We start from the raw sequence: 22,354 nt of genomic DNA, 5'->3' as shown, positions 1-22,354 counted from the left end.
ATGGATACCATCACTGACGCTTCATCCAGGCATAGATAGGATCCAGGAATGTATAGTCTCTTGTACCATAGGTGAGTTTCTTGTCTATCATCAGTTGTCTACTTTATCAGAATGTTTACGTTTTACATTATTTATTTACCATCTAGCTGATATTCTGATTTAGATGAGTATTACAAATACAATAAAAGGAACGTCAGAAAATATCAACAATCTTACTCAGCAGTTGTCAGAGGTTTGGTCGAAAATTAAAAATCAACTAAAAATTGAAGTTGTGATTTCATTGAAAAAGACATGTATTTGTTAGTAACTGAAGAAATTTAATGGTTCAAATAGTCAAAGTGATGAATAAACATTAGTAACTGGCTAAAACGAATGGATTATTTTGGATAGTTTAAATAAAAGTAATGCAAAAACAATTCTAAAAAAGAATAAATAGAAATAGTTGGCTGACACTAATGGATGAAGAAGTGTAGTACTCTCTAATTTCCTATCTATAGTAATATTCAATTTAAAGTGTTTGAATTCATAATACAATAACAAAATGTTGCAGATGAAGGGACACATGGACGCACTTGAAAGCTACATTGATGTTTGGAAACCACTGACTTTTCAGCATATGAACAAACACACTGTAGCTCTATGACACACACTGAGATAAAGTCAGTTGTTGAAGCATCCCTCCATCACACAGCTTTCTATTCTTACTCTGTATTTGCTTGCAGAAAGCTCAATTGGTGAGTTTTACCCTGTGATAAGCTTAAAGTTAGGAACCTTTAATGCCTTGTTAGATTGCTTGTAACACATTTGGTATTATAAAGTCAGTCAGGCTCTAGTTTGTGTCCATAACCTTGGTTCTTAAAAAGCTCCTCTCTTTTCACAGTCAGAGCTAAAATAGTGCATGAAAAAAGATGAGCTGTTAATGCTGAGAGAGCAGAAAAGGAGAGACTGTCACAGCACTCAGCTGTAACACAGTCTGGCACAACACTAACAAAGGAAATGAGCAAACCACACAGCAAATAACAGACTTTTATTCAACACTCTGGGCCCCACTGCTTATATCTGGGTGCCAGCCCCAGTCACTTACAAATAAACAGATTTATGAGAAATATTATGCACAAATTACTACATTTGTCTAGACAGGACATTATTGTAGCTTTACTTACATTGGCATGATCAAGTTTGATTTTTACGAATATGTTTATTGGTACATGTCAAACATTTACAGTTTCCAAATTTGCTCTTAAGAATGAATGGGATGAATCAGCAAATAAACTACATTTCTCGCAGTTTTCAAATATACACATAAAGTGTAGTTTTCTGCAAGAAAAACACAAATTATACTTCCCACAAAGAATGAGTTGACTTCAAAAATTTGAGAACTATGTAGCTGAAATTCTACAGTTATATGGGAACCTGAAAAGATATTTAAAAGTTGCATGAACTTCTGTGGATGTGTCCCTTATTATTGTACTACTATAGTACAACAATTAACTTGTAGGATGTTTAACTATTGTTAAACCACATTGTATACCAGTAATAGTAGTGAAGTGTGACACAAACTGCCTTGAAAATCTAATTACTATTTAGAGTTGTGGACTGCACCATTTGATTTACACAAGACTGAAATTCCATCCTGGATATGTGGATAAAGGGAACTTCACTTTCTTTTTTCAGCAGTTCTTTAATGAATTACAGCACTTTTTTCATGTTTTGTTCAGAGACTGAAACGGCAATAAAAAAGTGTGACGTGACAAATTCATTAACTCAAGATGTATCTCACTCTGCAACATTCACATTGCATTCCACTTAGTCTTACGTTTAGACTGTCGTCTGTTTAGAGTCTAAACAGACGACACAGCACACCACACTGGATTACTTTTTCAACAACTCAAATAACAAATGATAGGCCTGTAGGAAACAGAGTGCTACAAAAAAATTAAGAACGCTTTTGTAATGACTGTAATCAAGTACAACAACAAACAAAAATTCTAGCATAAACTATGTAATTTAACAAGTTTTGGTTAGCTCTGATACACAGTCATCAGCTACCCGACTGTACAGCGGTAATAAAACTGACTGTGGTTTCAGCTATATAGATGCCTGGAACAGACAAAATTGCTGTTTGACCATAACCATTAATGCACACCGGGAATAAAATACTTTCTCACAGAAAAATGACAACTTAAGCTAGACACAAAAAGCATTTTCTCACACACACACAATACTACAAGCCAGAGGTTGTCTTGCAGCATCATGGTCCAGCACAGAAATGGCACAGTCTCTGAATACAAGGCCCTGAAAAAGCATTGGAAACCATCCAACATGTCTCATAGACCATAAATCCTCAGCCCAACATTAGGCATGTTGGTTGCTATCATGGCCAGCAGCGTTCTCCAAAATAAATTCTAATTTGTACATTTGCAGATGCACTAAAAGATGAATGTTACTAGCTGACCAGGTCACAAGATATTTTTTACTGGAAGGATGAGGACAGAAGTGGCACTGCCTTCTCATTAGTGTGACGGAACAAATCTGATGTTTGTTTCTCGGAATATGGAAAGAAGAGTTTATTATGGAAAAGTTTTCAACCACACAATGCTTTTCATTGTTCCATCACACTGTGCTGTACAGAAAACATTACACATTTGAACTGTAAAACAGACGAATCCCACTACTTAAAGTCTCGCTGGTCACATTGTGCGCTTTGGATACAAGCGTCTGCTAAATAAAATTGTAGAATTTCACATTCAGGCACAAATCACACACAGGTGCCTTGCTTTTTCAGTCTTTTTGAGGTGACTCTTCCATTTGCTCTTTCATCAGCTTTATTTTAAGCGTGTAATATTCCTGTTGCAGCTTCAGGACTTCCTCTTGTCTTCTCAGCACAGACATTTCCAAATCCATTCGCTCCTGCAGATTTGTGCAGTGTGCTGATGGTGGACAGGTAGAGCAGGAAGTACCCAGATGTTCTCCAGAGTCTGTCAAGACAACCGCATGAGGAGTGCCAAGCTGCACAGTGAATGATTTTGCAGTGTTGGAAAAAGTAGTTTTTTGTGCTGCTGGACAGATGGATGGATCTGAATATGTAGGGAGCTCATGTTCAGCCAATGGGCACTTGTTTGTGAATCTTTCGTTTACTGTGTCAGCATTTCCGTCTTTATCAGAGCTGGAAAAAAAATTTTGTTCATAAGTAATTGTGTAAAATAATGGCAACACATCTTCTTCCAAACAAGATTACTGTTTCTTTAAATAATCTACTGTTATTTTTATAGTGCAGCTATTCAAGGCAACAAATTAAAAAATGTACTACCTGTTGTGTTCATTTTCCATCAGCTCTGAGACTGAAGAGTCGTCTTTGTCCTGTTGCAGCATGTCTGAGAGGTTCATCACGGAAATAACTATTTGGGTCACGGCACTGAACTGTTCAATGGATAGGACTGCATCTGTGAATGAAAAATTATTTCACACATTAATAATAAATAGAGTAAATGTAATAGAAAACAGAAAGGATGTCAAAAAGCTAATTTATTCCTCTCAGTTAATTCTTTTTTTGGGTAGGGGCTGATGGTAGAGTTTGTGAGAATAGCTTTGTCTTAAACCCCCCACGACCCTGTTTGTCCAACAGAGCCTCCAGCTAAGGGACAAACTCCCAGCGGCCTGTTCAGGAAGTTGACAGACAGACTTGACGTTGGGTGCACACGGTATCCTGTCTGATGACACCCGGTAATAATCAGCCAAAGGATCTTAAACTCAGCACAGTGCAGCAGCTTTTTCAATTTAATGTGCATCAAGATGAGATCATTTCTTTATATTTGTGTGTAGTTTTTTTTCAGTGTTTTTTATTTTTGTTTTATCATTAAAATTATTATCTGCATATTTTCATCAGGTTGAAGTGGTTGCTTTCATATTTATTTTTCCTTTTTTCTGTTGTTTTTTATTAAAAGCAGGCCATCCAACATTGGCATTTTTTTTGATATCGACTAAAAAAAAACTATTTTATTGTGATGAATGTTTCATCTGTATCGATACTAATTGTAAAGATTTTTCTTGCCAACAACCTGCAGATTTGCCTCACCTTTACCCACTTGTCTTTTCTGTCGTTTGATTTCCTCCCTTGCCTTTGCCAGCAGATTTTCCCATTTCTTGTTACAGTCAGAAACTGTGCGCTGAACCTGTGGAAAAGCAGCATTGATGGCTTGAGCCATCTCTTCCCAGGCACGTCTCTTGGCTTTGATTGAAACTCCGGTGCTGTACTTCCCTCTGACAATGTCTTTCCTCTCCTGCATTAAGTGAGCAAGAAGAAGAGACTCCTGGTCTGTCCAGTTGGGTCTTCGCTTCTTGCTGGGTGTTCCTTCAACCACATGTAGAGACATTTCTCTGAAAGAGGAAGAGACACAGCCAAATGGTTTGTATGTACAACTACTCTCCAAACACATGCCTAAAACTGAGCAGAAAATGTGTCATGACTAAATTCAACAATACTACTCAGTATGATGATCAAAACCACAGGTAAAAGCTTCCACTTAAGATTTAAGTTATTATATTTAAGAGATTTTCTCGAATGTTAAGATTTTCGCTACATGAGTTGAATCAAAGTTAATAGTGATTGAATATCAGATCGTACGCTTGCAGCATGTAAATATTAAGATGTACAATATCTGCTACGTCAGATAAATACTAATAAAACCTTTAAGGTGAAACGTAAGGCTTTCTTCTCCGTCTCAGGGAAAATCCTCAGCGTCGCAGGACAGTGACGTCAGCACGTGGTGACGTGTCGGTTTGTTTACAGCGGGTGCTCGCGCTGCAGCGGCTCAGACATGGCTGTGGATATAACTTTACTTTTCAAAGCTAGTGTCAAGACCGTCAAAACCAGGAACAAGGCCATAGGAATCGGCTTTGACTCCACCAAAGATGAAATTTTCAAGAGAAGCAGACCAAAGGGAGGCTTCTCGCCGAAAGCGAAAGAAGTGGTGAGTGTTACTGAAGCTAGCTTTAGCTAACTCTGCTAGCACTGTCACAAACCTGCTGTACACTAAACGGCAGCTGAATAAAGGAGTGATGCTGATGAAGCTGCAACTTTTCTTGCATTTTACAAGCAGCATTTGTGCCTACAAAAGTGTACAGCATAATGGACATGTCTGGCTACCTGAAAGTGCTTACTATTGCTGCTCACATTCAGTAAGGCCTCTTTTAACAGTGCGAATACCACATGAAACTTACATTGAATTTCCGAGAGGGAATAGACATAAAATGTTCCTGTCACGATAGGTAATTAAAAAAAAAAAAAAAAAAAAACATGAACGGTTTTGAGGGTTTTTTGCAAATCGGTTGATAAACGGTGAAGTTATTTTAGGATAATCCAGTAAATAGATAATCATACTATAAATTGATGACCCTGCAAAGATCTTATCCATGTTTAAGACACAATTTCACAACCTTATAGGGAAGTAATATTATCTTCATGTTCTGACTTTATATAAGGGCTGGGAGATACAGCAGAAAAATGTAGTACAATTATACATTTTACAAATTTCAATTAGTATTGACAACTATGTATAGTTTTTATTGGCCTATTTTGTTAAATCGTGAGACAAATGTTTAATTTGAATTCAACCATCCCAATTTAAATTTAGCAGTTTAGCCTATTTATGGCACACAGGAAAGGGCTTTTATTGGTAACACATTATTAAATAACACACAAGTAAATAAATGCACGCACATAAAAAAAATGACCAGAAACTAAGGAATCATCTCACCTTGATATACAATAAATGAAGAAAGCAAATTAAACCTGGAGGTACATGGAGGGAGACCAGGGTGAAGCCGCCACACTGTGTTAAGATTTAGGCTTCTGATGGCTGGTGAAGACTGTGTATCACCAGATGGGGAACCTGCATTGACCTACATGCAGATCTCAACGTCAAGCCTCTGGGAGTGCATCTCTCAGATGGAAGTAGTGGAGGACACTGTGTCATTGTGGTTTTAGACTGGAAAGCCCATCTGGCTAAATCAGAGAGAAGGTCTGTAGGTGTGGACCAGGGTGAGGAAAAACCCAGGTGGCCTCAAACCGATAGAACGACACAGGATGAAGGGCCTCCATTATATGAGAGGCTGTTTATGATCCAGGGAAGAAGCGTGCTTGGGATTTGTTCATGGAACTGAACTATACTCAGCTGTCAGTCAAATACTCATTAGCCAATGGGTACATACCCCAGAGAACAACCATGAGAAGTTGGTGTCAAAACTGCAAACAAGAAGTCGGCCAGTGCAAACAAGTTAGTTGGCAGCAACCGCAAACTCGACAGTGAGGGCAAAAGTCTGATCAGTGAGACAGAAGCAGAGAGAGCAGTAAACAAAAGGACATATTATCAATAAAGTAAAAGAACAATAGTTAACATGATTTCACAAACAGTCGGTTTTCAAGCCACTTCTATTCTTTGTCAGATTCCTATTTTTATGTGATATTCAAAAAGTTTAGTTTAATTGTACTGCCAAAAATCAGATTCCATATCTCTGGACCTACTTGGCTCTGTGGAATTAATGTTGGTACATACATAGTAGACACTAAATTTTAGATTTTCTTGAAGAAAGTGCTCGATTTGAGACAAGGCAATCTCCTTCTCTGCTCTGCTCACCTGCTTGAACATTATATTTCAGAAACGTATTTTCACAAAAGTAGAAATCAATAAATATGGACTAAAGACTTCAAAGAACAATACTGAAATGTAAGTCAATCTACTTCGGAAAATAAATCACTTCCAAAATGCAATCTACATAGCGAGGTAAAGATTAGGGAAAAAACAAAGTGCTCATAAAAATGCCTCTGTTGTGCCCTGAACTAAGGTCAGACAGCAGGAATGTTGATCAGTGTGTGCTTTTCAGAATAAATGGCAGCTCTGCTTGAGATCTAGGTAGAGAAAATTGAAATAGTTTGAAAGAAAAATTCCACTGGGCCAACTGGCCAGACTTAGCAGTTTTGAACCCAAAATACTTTTATGCCAACTGTCGACTTACTGCTCCCCCAGCGCTGACAGGCCTGGGTTCTGGGCTTTGAATTGACCCGGAAAATTGCCCAGTGTGATCAGGACTTGAGGCAGCAGTAAGCTGAAAAATGACTTTGCCAAACCTAAAAGAGCATTTTCCTCCGTCTAACACTGAGAAAGACATGGTAAGCTTTCTTGTAATGAGAGAAACTAGTTAAAACAGAAGTTCAGCCTTTTTAAAATTTTCAGCTGTAGCTTGGAGTTTTGCTGGCCATGAGGAAATTTTGATTTCATTTGCTCTAATATTGTTGTAATCCTGATTTAATTGTAGGATTGAACTGTAATTTCACATAAGCCTGAATATATTGGAGAAAAAACTTGTTCTGAACCTCTTGTTTCTGTCACGGGACACTGACTTTACAAACTTGGCGCAGAAGGTAACATTGGCATTTAATTAGTTCAGGAAACTTCACAAAAAACATCTTAAATTTTTTTCTACCACTGAAGCACAGAGCCATCATCTATGGTTGGCAGCGAGAGATGGATCATTGACAAGTGAAGGGCTTCACTCCATGTCATGAGTATTGCTTATACAGCCAGAAGTCCTTGGCCTGACATGAATATCATGAACACAAACCTCTTCAAAGGCACCTTGAAGAACCACTTTATGTTTCCCTAGGGGAGTCAGGGCTTTAAGTTGTACCTGATGTCTCCAACCATCAGTCTGAGGCAAATATGAGCCCAGTTGCAGCAGCTCTGCACAACCAGGTTTTTGTTATGTTCTGTTACATTGATATTAGAAATGGTGGTTTAATAAAAGCGCTGCTGCTGATTCAAAAGAAACCTGAACCTATCCTGTGGTGCCTGCCCTCTGCTCTCCTTTCCCCCTACTGCTGTCTCGGTGCTGCAGATATCATCTTGGACCATCTCGGTAAAGCAGTTTTTGTAGAAATTGAAATTGCGAGTTTGGAATGTCATGACTGCTTACAGTTATGTCGCGGTTTTCGCCCACATCTCCCCCAACTCAGCTATCCATTCTTCTCTCTATACTGCCCGACATAGGCAGCATTTTTTGCGCAAGTCGCCTCTTCCCATGTATGATTCCATAAACATACTGCAATAACATTTTCTTTCGGCTCTCGAACAATTTCTGGGGAAAGTCGATCCTCCCAAGAGCCAGTGATTAAAGGTGGAAGATCAAAACAGAGAAAATATTAAATTAGGTCCCCAGTAACAATGTTGACGGCCGGCACCTAATGCACAACAGATGTGGGTGCCCTTCAAGACATGCATAACTCTCCCACTAACTCTCCCTCCCAAGTTCCCATTGAAGCTTCACAAAAATAGAAAGAAAACATCAAAGTTGACAAATACGCAGTGGTCCTGTGAGACTTTTTTCCGCTCAAAAATCAGCGCAGTGAGAAAGGAAATGTAGCGTCTTTCAAGGCGATGCAGTAAATATTTGATTGACTAATAAGAGGGTCAGTGTTTGCAGAATGGGGTTTGGTCAGAGGAATCTTTTACCTCATAGGGGTTGGTTCTGGGTGCTGTGATCTCCATTTCACCGCTCACCTCGTCACTCTCCGCAGCATGCTGCCCTTCTCGAGTTTAAATGGTGGAGGTCACTCTAAAATTGTTAAATTGGGTGTAGAAAATAGTGCTTGGCTCCCCACTGTGCCTTTAGTATTGGCATGCCAAAATTGGCTCCTTCTCACAGTGTTTTCTTTGAAACACTGAAAAGTGTGGCCATCAGCCAGCTCTTAAAAGTATGGTGTGTTGTTAGAGGAGCTCTTCCCTGTGAAAACTCCACATTGAAATTGTAAGCTGATGCATTTTCAAAACATTTAGTTTAAATTTCAACAGCTTGGTTTACTTAATATTTTTTAAGATGATCGAGTTTCCAACTCCAAAGCGATTTTTTAACATTTCAAATATCAAAATTATGTTTGAGATATTCTGAACTCAACCAGTCTAAACACAGTCAGACTGTGAACATGAAATTAGAATATTTTCACATTGAATTACATCACATGTTAGTAAAGGTGCAAATTTCAAAGTGGGAGATCAAACTTTGGAATAGCTTATAGCGATATTTTTATTATTCTATAGGTATTCTTTTTAAGATGAAAAATGAAGATGGTACAGTGAAGCCTTTTCTGGCTTGTCTAGGCACTGTTATACTCTAATATGTCAGTAAAAATTATTTTTGAATAAGTACAAGTTAAAACATTTTTGCTAGAGAGACACACAGGATAAGTACTGCAGTTATAATATTCCTCTTTAACTTTTTCTGATATAGATTTGTACAAATTCATTAAATGTTCCCAAATAATGACTATTATATATAGTCAAATAAGTTAATATTGAATATTATTGTAGCCTCATTTTATTGTGAACTGTGTCAGTGTGTAATCTGTAGTTTTTTTGTTTAGTTTCTGCTGTATGGTCACAAAATATGTGGGCATGCAGGTAAAACATGCTCACGTACAGCTGTCAAAGCCAAGTCTGTACTAAGTGATTTGCCGGGATCACCCTGAGATGAACGGTCCCACTAAATGGCCTCTTTACCAGTTGGCCTAATCTCAGCACTGTTTTCTCATGAAAGCCGGGCAAATTGAATTTTAAGACATCTGCTGTCAGGCCTGAGCATAATTTTGATTTCGTTTCACTGCATACAACAATATGTTTTTGAATGATTCGTGAAACAAATGAGGAAAAGCGGTGAAATGCAGATTAACAGATGTGTGTCAAACTCTGAGTCGTGAGATAGACACCAGATACGCTGCAGACTAAATAGTTTTAGCCGAACAAAAGTAGCGTCAAACTCAATCGATGAAGGCTCAATTTAAATATTTAAACATGTACATAAACTAAAACAGCAGCTTTGGACACTTAGTCAAGAATCTTAGAAGGTTTTGTCATTAGGCAAATCCAAGTTACTGTGATTTACAATCACTGAAACACTACCAATACAAATCACAGCAGGCTGCATACTTGACCCTGACACTCCAGAATACACAGTCTGAACCACGAAAGCTACAACAGATGTGTACTCATCTGCTTAAACAGATGACAGGTCTAAAAGTAGCTAATGTGCCTTTTGTTAGAAATTAAGCTGTTGAAATAAGTCATGAGGTATTAATTACAATTCACATTGATACTGAATGTACTAAGTAAAACTTAAGCAGATTTTGTTGTTTAAATAACAGTAAACATGTTGTTTTGGCTTTTCGGTTGTGGTGATTATTCATCTACAGTATATTAAATTCATTTCTGAGTAAAGGTCGAGAGTTTGCTGCCTTGCAGACTGTTCAAGTCATATTTCTCTGCTTTTATTGCGCTTTGATTATTGTAATATGATGAAAATCTGTCATCTGCTCAGCTGAAAAGTCTATATTTTCCAGGTATTCACTTTCCAGACATTCCTCAGATTATATGCCTTTATTCAAATCAATCACGGTTTCCATTTTTTACTCGCACAATGTTTGTGGTTTTTGTCTTTATGTAACTTTTTCCTTGACCTTCACTTTTCAGACATAATTGAGAAGCAAGAGAGTGAGGTTGTTTTTCTTTTTTAAAACACCGTTAAAAATTCACTAATTTATAGTCTATGACATACAGGAGAAAATATGTCTTGTCACCTTCTACTGTTTAGTTCATTTTTGCACGTATTTGGTTTTCCCTTAAATGTCCCTGTTATTGTCAGATCACAAATCTGATCTAATGTGTATTTGTGCATTTTTTTATGTTGCTTTATTAAGCTACTTGATGAAGTGCTTCATGTCTGCATCACTTGTTATTACTTCTTGTTGCTATTATCAGAGTTGTATGTATTCACTGCTCATTGGTTGGATTAGGAAACATTGTAGAAGCCATAGACCCAATAATTTTACAATTTAACTTTTTGTATATTAACATCAATGAAATATTTATTTAGAATATATAAAGCATGCATGTTTTGTTATTTTTTAAAAATTTTACTGTTTTTTAAGCTACTGATAGCACACACAAATTACATAAATTCAAATTACAGACATATTTATAATTATAAATTGGTAAAACTTTGAATAAGAGTTCAAAGTGTCTGGTGAATCAGACTCAGCACCTTCATATTAACACTGAAAAAGTAAGGGAGAAACGAGGTGATGTTCTTGCTCATCAAACTACAAAAAACATAACGGTAAAAGATCTTCTTATTCACTAACAGTACATTGCAATAATAGTACTTACTATACTGGAGCACTTCTGTTTTGTTTCTTAAATACCTGCTCTGGTTATCTTTTTTTTTTTTTTTTCTGCTCTGGTTATCTGATCTTGACTCCTCACTCGATGTCACCTGTCTGCCATGGAGGCAACTTTAGCCATGTTTTTATAATGTGTTTTTATGCTCATTTTAAAGTATTGCATTAGAGGAAGTTAATGAAAATGGCAAAATTGAAAAAGAAAAAAAAATCCCGAGTTTTACCAAGGTGGTTTTAGACTTTATTGCAAAAGTGTTGATGCACATAATGAGTTTTGGAAACACTTTTTAAAAATAAGTTCTGATGTAGCGACTATTTAACACAAAAGACTGGTCAGCTGTTTCTTTTTTATTCATCGTCTTCCTCTCCAGATACCATGAAACATTGCCAACATCAGCTAACATGAAAGAATAATTGTAACTTGCCCAAAATAAAAAACAGTTCCAGAAGATTTCTTTTTCTCTCTTAGATGGCCAGAGTTTTGGTTCTTTTTTCTTTGAGGTTTTTTAGTGGTTAGCAAACAAGTGGTTTTGTTTCTGACTTCTTCTACTCTGTTTTTTAACAGTCATGTGTAACGTAGCCTGTAGTGCCACCTTCTGATGACACTGTGCAGTGTATTCAAACCAAGCTTAATTTGCATTTTCTTGAAAAAAAATTGTGACATTTTAAAAATTTCCTTCAAATTTACTTGACAATTATATGGAACCGCGGCTCTTGCCTTTGGGTTTACTTGGTTATTTTGTCTTCTCTTGTGTTCAGATTTTTTTGGTTAAATGTGACAACCCCTGACTTTACATCTGTTTCATATGAAATTGATTGTTTAAATGTGATTGCTTTAAAATGAAGCAATGACGTTTCCATTCATACTAGTCCAAACCAGACTACAAGACCTTTTTTCGTGGGGATGTCCCCAAATGTGTCCATTTTACTGAGCTCCAACAGCAGCAAAGTTACTAGTTGTTACTGACTAGATGATCTGACTTGTCACAGTCTGTTGTGAAAGGGAGAAATGTTACACTGTCATGCAGCACAGTGGTTGTGTTGTGATTGTTTCAGCTGTGTACTCTTTGCAACATGCAATACATTTACTCATATATGATTCAGACTCTCCATAACTTTAACAATGTGTAGTTGACATTTTGTATCCATGCTTGATTTGACCTCCATGATCAAACAAGAAGACTGCATGCAAACGCTGCTTACCACATCTTTGCATCTAAATAAGTGATGAAGTAAAATCATAACAAATTAATAAAGCTTTAGCACATATCAAAAAAAGGTCAAAGACCCCATTCAAAAATGTTCCTAAAAGCTGTGTTTGATTGCGTTTTGTTTGTTTATAGAGCTGACTAAAGCGTTCTAACTGTGAATAGACAAAACCCGACCCATTAGAGAGTCAGACATAAACATGATAATAAAGTCAACATGTGGCACAGTCTTCTGCACTGAAGCATCCTCTCTGTATCAGGCCCACATACCTAAACACAACATGGCATGGCGTCAGTGTGGATAGCCCACGGTCAGGACACACAGGGACTTAAACCAAAGCAGGGCAGTCATCATCAAATTCTGTCAGTTACCTGGATTTAACAAAACAAAGAGCCATCCAGGCTCTTTAGAAATCTGCTAGCTAAGCCTTTTCTCTTTTCTTCCTCATAATAATCCCCCCTGATGGTTTGTTTGGGCTCAGTCAGTGCTGGAGGGAAGCAGGGGGAAGGAGAAAGTGAGGAGGTAAAGTGGGGGTCTTTGATGATGACGAGATTAGATATAGCCCGGCAGACTGTCTCCTCCTGACTTCACTGCGAGCTCTGCCTCACACACACCTATGGCTGCCGTATGCGCACACACACACACACACACACACACACACACACACACACACACACGCTCAGATATACCTGCGTACACATATATATGGTGAGCCGCATGCACAAGGCCACCCCCTTCCTCATTGTTGAGGAATTACTTGCTCTTTAAGGTCTTAAGTTACAAGAGCAATTGATCTCTCTGACCCCCTGCAAACCCTTGAGGTTGTGCTGGGAATCTGAGCTCCAATGTATACACACATGAGACAGCTCAACCCCCAGAGCAGCAGTCCTGACACACACTCCTCTACCGCTTGTTTGTTTTCTGATTCAGCATGTTTCAACGCTGTGGTTTTAGCACTGCCTGCTGGTCAAAAACGTGTAGTGCCGTGAGCAGAGTTTTTTAGTCAAGTATACATTTGTACATAAATTCCAAGCTGCAGCCAAGTGCTAACTGCAACCAGAAAACATAGTTTATAGTAAAAGATAAATTAGTCATGTCATGTTTAAGAGTTTGCATTTTACACCTTGTGGCAGGCCAAGGAGAATTTTATTGAAACTCAGAAATGTGCTTCCATTGTGGCTTTCCTGGCTTATAAATAACTGTTTTACCACCAGAGCTGGTTCTGCTTAAGTAAATCAAGAGTCAAAAATAGGGCTGAACAATTTGAAACAATACAATTAGGAAATTGCAAAAGCTGCAATTTAGGATATAGGAGATATGGCTATTAAATAATGAGACTAGTGTTTTAATCAGATGTATTCAGTTCAAGCAGGCTTAAACTTCAAGTTTGCATGTTGTGGTTTGAATGACTTAAGGTCAGTCTCACTGTTTAATAGCTACACTTCATACATGTTGTGTCTGACCTGGGGTTTAAACTGTTGTGTCACTGGTTTCTCAAATTAATGCCGTCGTCCTTATTTGACAGTCACACTTTCAATGGTGTCTCATGTGTAGTACTCATCCACATTTTTTTAAACCTAATACAAAGTTAATATTGACCTTAAACTTGAATTCAAATAAATATATTGGTAATTAAATTGTAATCACAGTATCTGCTAGAAAAATTGCAGTTACGTATTTTCCCCAAATTGTTCAGGCAAATATCATGCCATGGCATTGTCCTAATAATGCTACTTCCATAGCATTGGAATAATCTAAATTAATCTCAAGACATGTTTCAAAAATACAATAATCAAGTATATTATCAGAAACCTTAAACCCCAAGGTCATGCTATAAAGTGTTAGGTATGATGAACACTCCTGAAAATATTCAGTTTTCTATTATTAAATACTCAGAAAATGTGAAAATACAGACATTATTTAAAGAATTCATTCAGTCATTTATCACAATGGATTTAATTTACAAATCGTTTCAGCCCTAGATTACTTTAGATAGTTGGGTGAGTCATCCAGAAGATGAGGCAGAACATCTCGCCATACTTCTCCAATCACGATGATCCTTAAAAGACACAAGCACAAAGCACAATGTAAAATACCCAAAGCTCACACTGTAGAGCAATTTTCAATAAAAACCAAAAAGTAAAATTGTGTGAAATTTGCTTAGTGCACTTCAATAAGTTTGCTAAAAAGATCACCAAGTGTTGCTTTCTCATTCACTGATACGCTACGTAACTGACAATGTTTTAAACAATTTTGATCCATAAGAAAGGTTCTGTTCTCCCTAAACCCATTTTCTTAGCTCAAATGCACTGAACAATTAACTCTTGACCTCAAATAATCGTATTATTACAGGGGTCTGCCTGCCTTCACAGCCCTTGCCTGCACTAGCATGTCCCCCACAGCAGTGTCATACGTCACTGAGTTACCTTCTAAACCAAATAAGGAGTTCTGGGTTTCTAACAAATTGCTCAGCTCTATTTACCTTGACACCTTTGAAGGTGAAAAACTTGTCATTTCTCAAACGCTAGCTCAAATGAGACACTGCTTCAGGTCCCCGTGACATGAGGAATGAATGTTTAGAGACATTATTAGACGTCTGGTGCCAGGATACGCTCTACAGCCAAGGCAATTTGATAATTGAGGTTGTTAGAGTGAAAAGGCTGAAGGCTGAAGACAGCGCCGTTATGCTATGAAAATAATCCCCCACGCTCTGTGGTCGCTGTCACAGTCAAACTCATTGTGTCATTTTTCAATCCTGGGCTTGTCAGAGTTCTGTCTTGTTGTGGATCCAACAGAGCCCGCTGTGTGTGCATTCACACCCACTTGTACACTGCCAGCAGAGCTCTGTGGACGGGGAAGCAATTTGGTCTTTTTTAATATTTGACCGAATTACAGGAGCAAATATTGGATTGAACCAAGTTTCCTCTGGTTTCCCTGCACACACACACACACACACACACACACACACACACACACACACACACACACACACACACACACACACACACGGACATTTTCTTGGTGATAAATAGTAACAGATTATGAATTTAAAACTTATTACAGCTCGCTCTGTCAGTGCTCTGTGTGCTACAGTTTATGGTTTATATTTATGAGAGCTGTTTGACGAGGAAATTGCAGGTTTGATTTTTGTATGTCCTGGCATTGATGAGTTGTCATAAGTAAATATTGAAAATTCACAGAGATAGACAGACATTGGTCGCCTGTCACAACCAATAAATATTAAATTATACATTTACTCTGGCTCTGTCTGAATGTAGTTGGGAGAAAATAGTTTACTGATTCATGCCAAAGACTCTTCTTAAACTGTGTTGACAGTGTTAACATATTTGAAGGAGGAATTGAGGGATAGCATTAAAAGAGACTCGTTGACATGAAGGCAATGAAGTCGAGTAACGCTGCTTCTCACTTTATCTTGGCAGATCACGAACATCACCAAGCTCAAAGAGTTTCTGCTACAACACAGAAAAGATTATGTGAGCGCCGGAAGGTAAGCCTCTCCAAGTAGTCACAGTAATCCACCACAATCAACAACAGCAGCGGCAAAACCCCTCAAGGCTGCAGGGAACGCCGATGACAGGGGAAAACACTTTGATTCTGACAAAATTCAGAAAAGGTCAGGAGTCAGGGTTATTAGATGGGACTTTTTAAATATGTCTTCAGTGTGTATGTGCTGCAGGGGCTGGCTGCTGGCACAAGGTCAGCAGCCAGTAGGGTGGTCTATAGCGGCAGGCTCCAGTCTAATTGTCTGGAATAATTGAGCTGCAACCAAGTGGAGAACAAATCACGCCCAGGGACTAATCCAGGCCTTCCTCTCTCCAAGGCCCCTCTGTGTTTCCTAGGTGTAGGTGTGTGGAGTAGCTGGTGTTTTATAAGATTTGTTGATAAAGCCTCAACAGAACACATTAGCTAAACATTAGGGATGTCAGTGGGTGGAGTGCAGTAGCATTTAGTGGTGGGAAAATCCACTGACGTGAAAGTCTTAAACCTTCCGGCTTTAGCTCTTCCTGTCCTCCAATTTTCCAATTTACTTCTTTTCCTGATAGAATAATTCTGAACTATGGATTATAACAGAATTAATTTAGCTGGTCATCATTGTAGGTTAAAGAAAAAACTGGATCGATGGGCCCTAAGAATAGAATACAGAGTCATGCAATTCAGTTTTAATAACATTATACAATGGTAACCTGATCAAACCTTAAATCCTTCAGTTGTTCTCCATTAATATGATACAGGATGGCTTCTTCAGCTTCAGGCTTTCAGACTTAGTATTGCACATTTTCTTTATTCAGAAGAGAATTACTTTCACTCTCAACTAGTCTGTTAGTTACTTATAATGTCTCCAGATGGATGTTTTTTGTTCAATCAACAGCCCAGGACCTAACAGTGTAAAGAAAATGTCTTAAATGTCTAGTCATGTATGAAAATACTTGCTGATTTTACAAGGTTACTCACAAGCACTGACTTTTTGCATAAATTTACTTTCCTAAACTAACTGAAGTAATCCAAAATTCATTCCAATCTACCTTTGCAACAGAACGAATAGAGTCACTGCTTTCTGTGTGCTGTTTGCAGCAGCTCTGTGGGAGTTTAGCTTAGTAGAAAAACTGTATTTTAAGCCTTGAGTGTACTCCCTGTGCACACAGACAGCTGTGGACACCACAGACATACAGCTGTTGTTATTATACTACTTTCTAGTCCACCTGGAGGACTTGTGAGTTCAGTACATCAGTAGTAGTAGATCAGTAGATTAATATAAGTATATTACACACATCCCACCACTGCACTTGTGGCGTATATTTTGGGCTACACCTGGATGTCTGCTAAGGTTTCTGCTGGGACTCTTTCAGGCTTGGGGAGATGGCAAAATTTACGTCACATGTACCCTTGCAGAAACTGCATGGCCTGTATTATACTTTCCTCATCTGTACTTAAGGTTCCGCTAAAGTGATGTAAATTTTGTCATCTACTGAGAGCTTTGAGAGTCCTTGTGGACCGCTCAGCAGACATCAGTGGGCAGCCCCGAATTCTTGTCCATGTGCCTACTACGCTACAAGGGCAACAGTGTGCATGCTTGGCAGTAGTGCGCACATGTGGAATACGTAGATACAACCTACTGTGCATGTATGGAACAAAGTCTTCTGAGCAGATTAGAATACTCGTATAATAATAACCACATCTACATGTCCATAGTGGTCACAGCTGTGCCTGTGCTCCTATGTAAGGAGTAAAATCAAGGCTTCATTCTGGCATTAGAAGTGAATCAGATTGTAGCATTATTTCTCACTTGCACTTGATGATAAGTCTTTCCTACTGCAGGTGAAATGTGCCTTTTTTCCTTGTTTGCGTTTCATCAAAGCATTTCAGTTTCCACTCAGTGCAAAACATATAGCTCAGATGGATTAGAAAGTCTTAACGTGCTTATTTGCATGGGCGTGAGTGTATGGCTTTGGCATTTAACGGTCTGGAAAATTCTTCAGGATTTTCTCTGCCATCCACTTAGTGCATGGTGGGATGTGCCTCTGCTCAAACTGACTGTGACTGGGGGTATTTGAAGTAGAGAATGGTTAAAGCTACGCTAAAAATGAAGGATGAGGAAGAAGTCTTTCATTAACAGTAATTACACCAGAACTTCACCAAGTCTTTAACTTGACAAGATAACATTGAAGTTTCTATGTATATAAACTTGCTCTGACTGATCTTGTGTGTTTTATTAGTCTGATTTCATCAGATCTTACCCGTATGACGGACAGTGAACGAGATCAGATCGACCAAGATGCTCAGATCTTCATGAGGACCTGCTCTGAAGCCATCAAGCAGCTGCGCAATGAAGGTGTGTGGTTTTTTTTTGTTTTTTGTTTTTTTACAGTACAGCAGATGAACACAAATAATATGGGAAATAAAAAACATACTGTCAGGAGACGCTGATACTGCCTTTTATACACAGCATGCTTCACAACTTATAGCACATAGTTTTTTAAAACGCTGAATAAATACCAAAATCAGTGAGTTTATCAGTAGTAAGGGAACAGTTTGTTGTTGCCACCACAGCGGAGAAGCAGGTGATGTCAGCTCAGATAAAGGAGCACAGGGGGGCAGTGCTGGACCTCGTTGAAATGTATCTAAAAGGTGAGTTTGTGCAACTATTTGCACTTCAGACTAAACTTGTCATGACTGACTCCTCCATGGACTTAACTGCAACTCATATCTTGTCTGTCTTTGTGATTGTCCTTAAGGAGTGTGTAAAATCTATTCTGAGCAGAGAGCAATTAGAGTCAAGAGAATGGTTGACAAGAAGAGGCTGTGAGTACTTGCAAACCTCATTCTCATAATATCTGTCATCCTCAAGTGTAAGGCTGCTGAGGCTGTTGAAACTGCTTGTGATTCACAGAACCTCATGCTCTGTGGTTTCAGATCAAGACTGGCACCGGAGCATCATAGACGAGTGGAGAAAACTGCAGAAGTGGAGCCCACACAGGAGAAGATTGTCAAGGAGGAAAGTTCTGGTGAGTTAGTGAGTCTCCAGAGACACTGAGCTCTACTGCTTTGAAGGCTAAGAGGCTGCACAAACAACCCCTCTGCTATGTATGGGTACTTTACTAAGAGCGAAAAAAAGTCAAAAAGGTGTATATAAATCAGTTTTAGTTAAGTAAAAGCAAGAAGACAATACAACATTACTTACAAAGAAAAATATGTATATCAGAATGGATAGATGGTTTATGTCATTGTCTCACAGTACTTTGCTATCTGATCTTGTGTGTTACACAAGATCGCAAAAGTACTACAACGTATTACACATGACGATCCCTTGTGAGTGCTTCAATAAAATCATGACGAATAACTTGTAATTATGCAAGTTTATGTGATCAAAATCAAAACGTTTTGGGCAATCTTTAGCATGCAAGGATACACTTGACATTTCACAAAATCCACAATAATAAAAATCAAATCAAAGGATAAATAGATGTTCAGAGTGGTCTCAATTAACATTTTTAAGACCATCATCATTCATATCTATGTCCCAAGCAAACAGTGGCTCACAAGATGCAGTGTCTTCAGGTTAATTCCACTGACAACAGTAACATTACATGTATTATCCTAAAATCAATTTTCTTGGCATTTTGATGTACTGCAGTTTAATTAAAACAATAAAAAAATGGCTTAGTAGTTCAAAAGTAGTTAGACAAGAAGATAATTTATTGTCATTATGTCAACTGCACTTTTATGTCACCATGAACTGCTTGAAGACACTATTTCCTGGGACTTATTAAACAAAATTAGGGTAATTTAAAACTTAACTTCTGTTCAACTAATTTTCCTTTAGTAACTGCACATAATTGCATCCATCCTCGTTAAAGCTAAAACTGGCTGTACTTAGTTCTTAAGTCCAGTGTGGTGACATGTAAAGTAGATAACCCAATTAAATGAATCCATGTAAGTAACTACTCAGGCTTATAGTTTCCTCTTTAACTAGTAAAAGTGTTGACAGTTCTGTTGTAACATAAAGATTTATAAGCTGGACATTTGTCATTTCCTTTCCCTTGCTGTAGAGAAGAGTGTGTCTGAGGTCCTGGATGATCCTGTGAACCCCTGGGAGGAGAGCCGAGTGGAGGATGAGCTGTCTCCCGAAGAGATCCAGATGGTGTGACACCACAGAAATACTTAGTAAAATTATACACTACGCACAATGTAGTACTGGACTCTCTATATTAGTTATGTGCCTCATGAAGGTACATCTGTACTTAAATGGCATCTAAACGCACAAGGAATTTAGTCATTGCTTTCCTGAGGAGGTTTGTAGGAATGAAGTATGTAGAGAACAAATATAACTTGTCTTGACAAAATGAGCTTTTAGACATTACTTGATAAATCCATGAAAGGGTTTGCAGCTCAGATAATGCAACATATCCAGAAGACACGTTAATGTCCGACATCTACATGATGCCTCACTAATGAAGGTGTTTATTTGTGCTTTTGTCTAGTTTGAGCAGGAAAACCAGAGGCTGATCAGTGAGATGAACAGCCTGGTAGATGAAGTGAAGTAAGTCTCCATCAGCTCACATCTCTTTTTCCTAAGTCTGTTCTGAACAACATCTGTTACCTGTGTTTTCATTCTGTTCACACAAGTACAGTGAATAATGATGTGAATAGTAAACAATTTATTGGGGGCCTGTAATGAAGCAGAGACGCTTTTTTGTATATGTTACACAGCATCACAAAATTACATGGTCTTAGTGATTGAAATGCCAGGTGAGCAAGACAGTAATTAAATGAAAAGCCAGATGTCAGTCCTGACAGGATTAAAATGACTTGCAGACATGGGTGTTTTCAGATGACATTATTGCTGTGGTAGCCAGACAAAATCACGGACATGTTTGTTCCAGATGGAACAAAACTCCTGAGGTCCTAAAGTGAAAATCACCAAGCACCAGACCTACTCTGGGAACACTAATGCCATCTGGAAAGGCTTATATATGCTAGACACACTGTGTTCATGGGATATTTCATGCTTACATTTTGTGCCCACCAGGCAAATCGAGGGGAAAGTGGTGGAAATATCGAGACTTCAGGAGATCTTTGCTGAGAAAGTCTTGCAACAAGTGAGTGGAGTTGTTTCTATTTCATTCACTCAGTCACTTAAATGCGCAGTGGTTTGACAGGAGGTTGTACATAAACCGATCATCCCTCTCACAATCTGTGACAGGAAACTGAGATAGACAGTATTCATCAACTAGTTGTGGGTGCAACAGAGAACGTCAAAGAAGGCAATGAGGATATACGAGAGGTACGTACTAGATGAAAAAGCAAACGCGCAAGTTTGCTTTTGGTCAGTATTAATAAATCCAACTGGTAAAATGTCATTCTTTTTTTTTGTCTATCGCAAGGCAATCAAAAACAACGCTGGCTTCAGAGTATGGATCCTCTTTTTCCTTGTTATGTGCTCGTTCTCTCTGCTCTTCCTGGACTGGTATGACAGTTAACACAACTGCCACAATGGACTGTGCGACAGGACACCGCCTGAAGCCAGTGATGACAACACTGAGACTGAATGTACAGTTTATTTTGCTGGATCTGGTGGACAGCTTGTTCATTATGAAGATTGTGTCTTCAAGCAGAGACAGCAGTTTGTTGGTCCCTATTCATCTTTGTCTGTGCTTCCAGGGTGGCTTTGATGTATTAATGCACTTCTGTAGAGGCAAAGTCTGTATGGAGCACCATGCCCACTTTAACAATTTGTCCTGTGTAGAACAGTTGGCCTTTCTCTACCACTAAAACAATGATAATGGTTATTTTGGTAGCACAAATTTTTGTGAAACTGAAATAACAAAGCCTCATTTCTGCTGCTCCTCTTTGAAGCAGAATTCAATGCACTAGAGGACACTTGACTCTTGCCTTCTCATGTATGTGAGTAGATTATGGATTTCTCCCACAATGCTATACTGTAACTTATTACAGTTATTACAGATTACTGTAACTTAACACTCTCAAATGCTGAAAATGTTTTGCTTTCCAGGCAGCTGTCAGCAGCAGAGAATTTTATTTAGCATCTATGACAGCATAACTGTACCAACACACCACTTACATTCTAGTAAAGCTAAGCAATATGCCTGATTGAATTTTGTATGTTCTTTCCTTACTTCAAGGTATCGTTTTAGAACAGCTGATACATTTCATATTGATGTCATTTCAGATACCATCAAGAGCAGCAGAAAGCCACAGCCTGTCTTGGTTTATGTCAGCTGAGGAAAAGAGCCTATTGGCCCCTGATGTTTCTGCTAATCTGTTTATTAGGATTAACCTAGATTCTAGTGACAGCATTAAAGCACTTTGAAATTTTTTCTTTGATCTGAACTCAAGGGAACAAGAACTGTTAACTATATTTATTCTCTGCACTGAGGGAGT

General features: G+C 38.3%; 2 protein-coding genes across 2 annotated transcripts; one reads left to right on the top strand and one right to left on the bottom strand.

Moving 5' to 3' along the window:
• Nucleotides 1–1,677: 1,677 nt before the first annotated feature.
• LOC111583170 (myb-related transcription factor, partner of profilin-like) lies at nucleotides 1,678–4,755 on the bottom strand. Its single transcript, XM_023292129.3, has 4 exons — nucleotides 4,688–4,755; nucleotides 4,076–4,377; nucleotides 3,311–3,443; nucleotides 1,678–3,166 (listed from the first exon to the last, which is right to left on the bottom strand). The coding sequence occupies exons 2-4, from the start codon at nucleotides 4,371–4,373 to the stop codon at nucleotides 2,782–2,784; spliced, it is 816 nt and encodes a 271-aa protein (XP_023147897.1). The 5' UTR covers nucleotides 4,374–4,377; nucleotides 4,688–4,755; the 3' UTR covers nucleotides 1,678–2,781.
• Nucleotides 4,756–4,764: 9 nt separating this feature from the next.
• stx18 (syntaxin 18) lies at nucleotides 4,765–22,063 on the top strand. Its single transcript, XM_023292125.3, has 11 exons — nucleotides 4,765–4,970; nucleotides 15,874–15,941; nucleotides 18,169–18,284; nucleotides 18,503–18,580; nucleotides 18,688–18,754; nucleotides 18,866–18,957; nucleotides 20,002–20,093; nucleotides 20,434–20,492; nucleotides 20,982–21,051; nucleotides 21,156–21,236; nucleotides 21,337–22,063. The coding sequence occupies exons 1-11, from the start codon at nucleotides 4,818–4,820 to the stop codon at nucleotides 21,430–21,432; spliced, it is 972 nt and encodes a 323-aa protein (XP_023147893.1). The 5' UTR covers nucleotides 4,765–4,817; the 3' UTR covers nucleotides 21,433–22,063.
• Nucleotides 22,064–22,354: the final 291 nt, after the last annotated feature.

The sequence above is a fragment of the Amphiprion ocellaris genome, chromosome 5 (assembly GCF_022539595.1).
Source record: "Amphiprion ocellaris isolate individual 3 ecotype Okinawa chromosome 5, ASM2253959v1, whole genome shotgun sequence".
Lineage (NCBI taxonomy): Eukaryota > Metazoa > Chordata > Actinopteri > Pomacentridae > Amphiprion > Amphiprion ocellaris.
The sequence above is the reverse complement of the archived record's forward strand: the minus strand, read 5'-3'. Positions and strand labels throughout refer to the sequence as shown.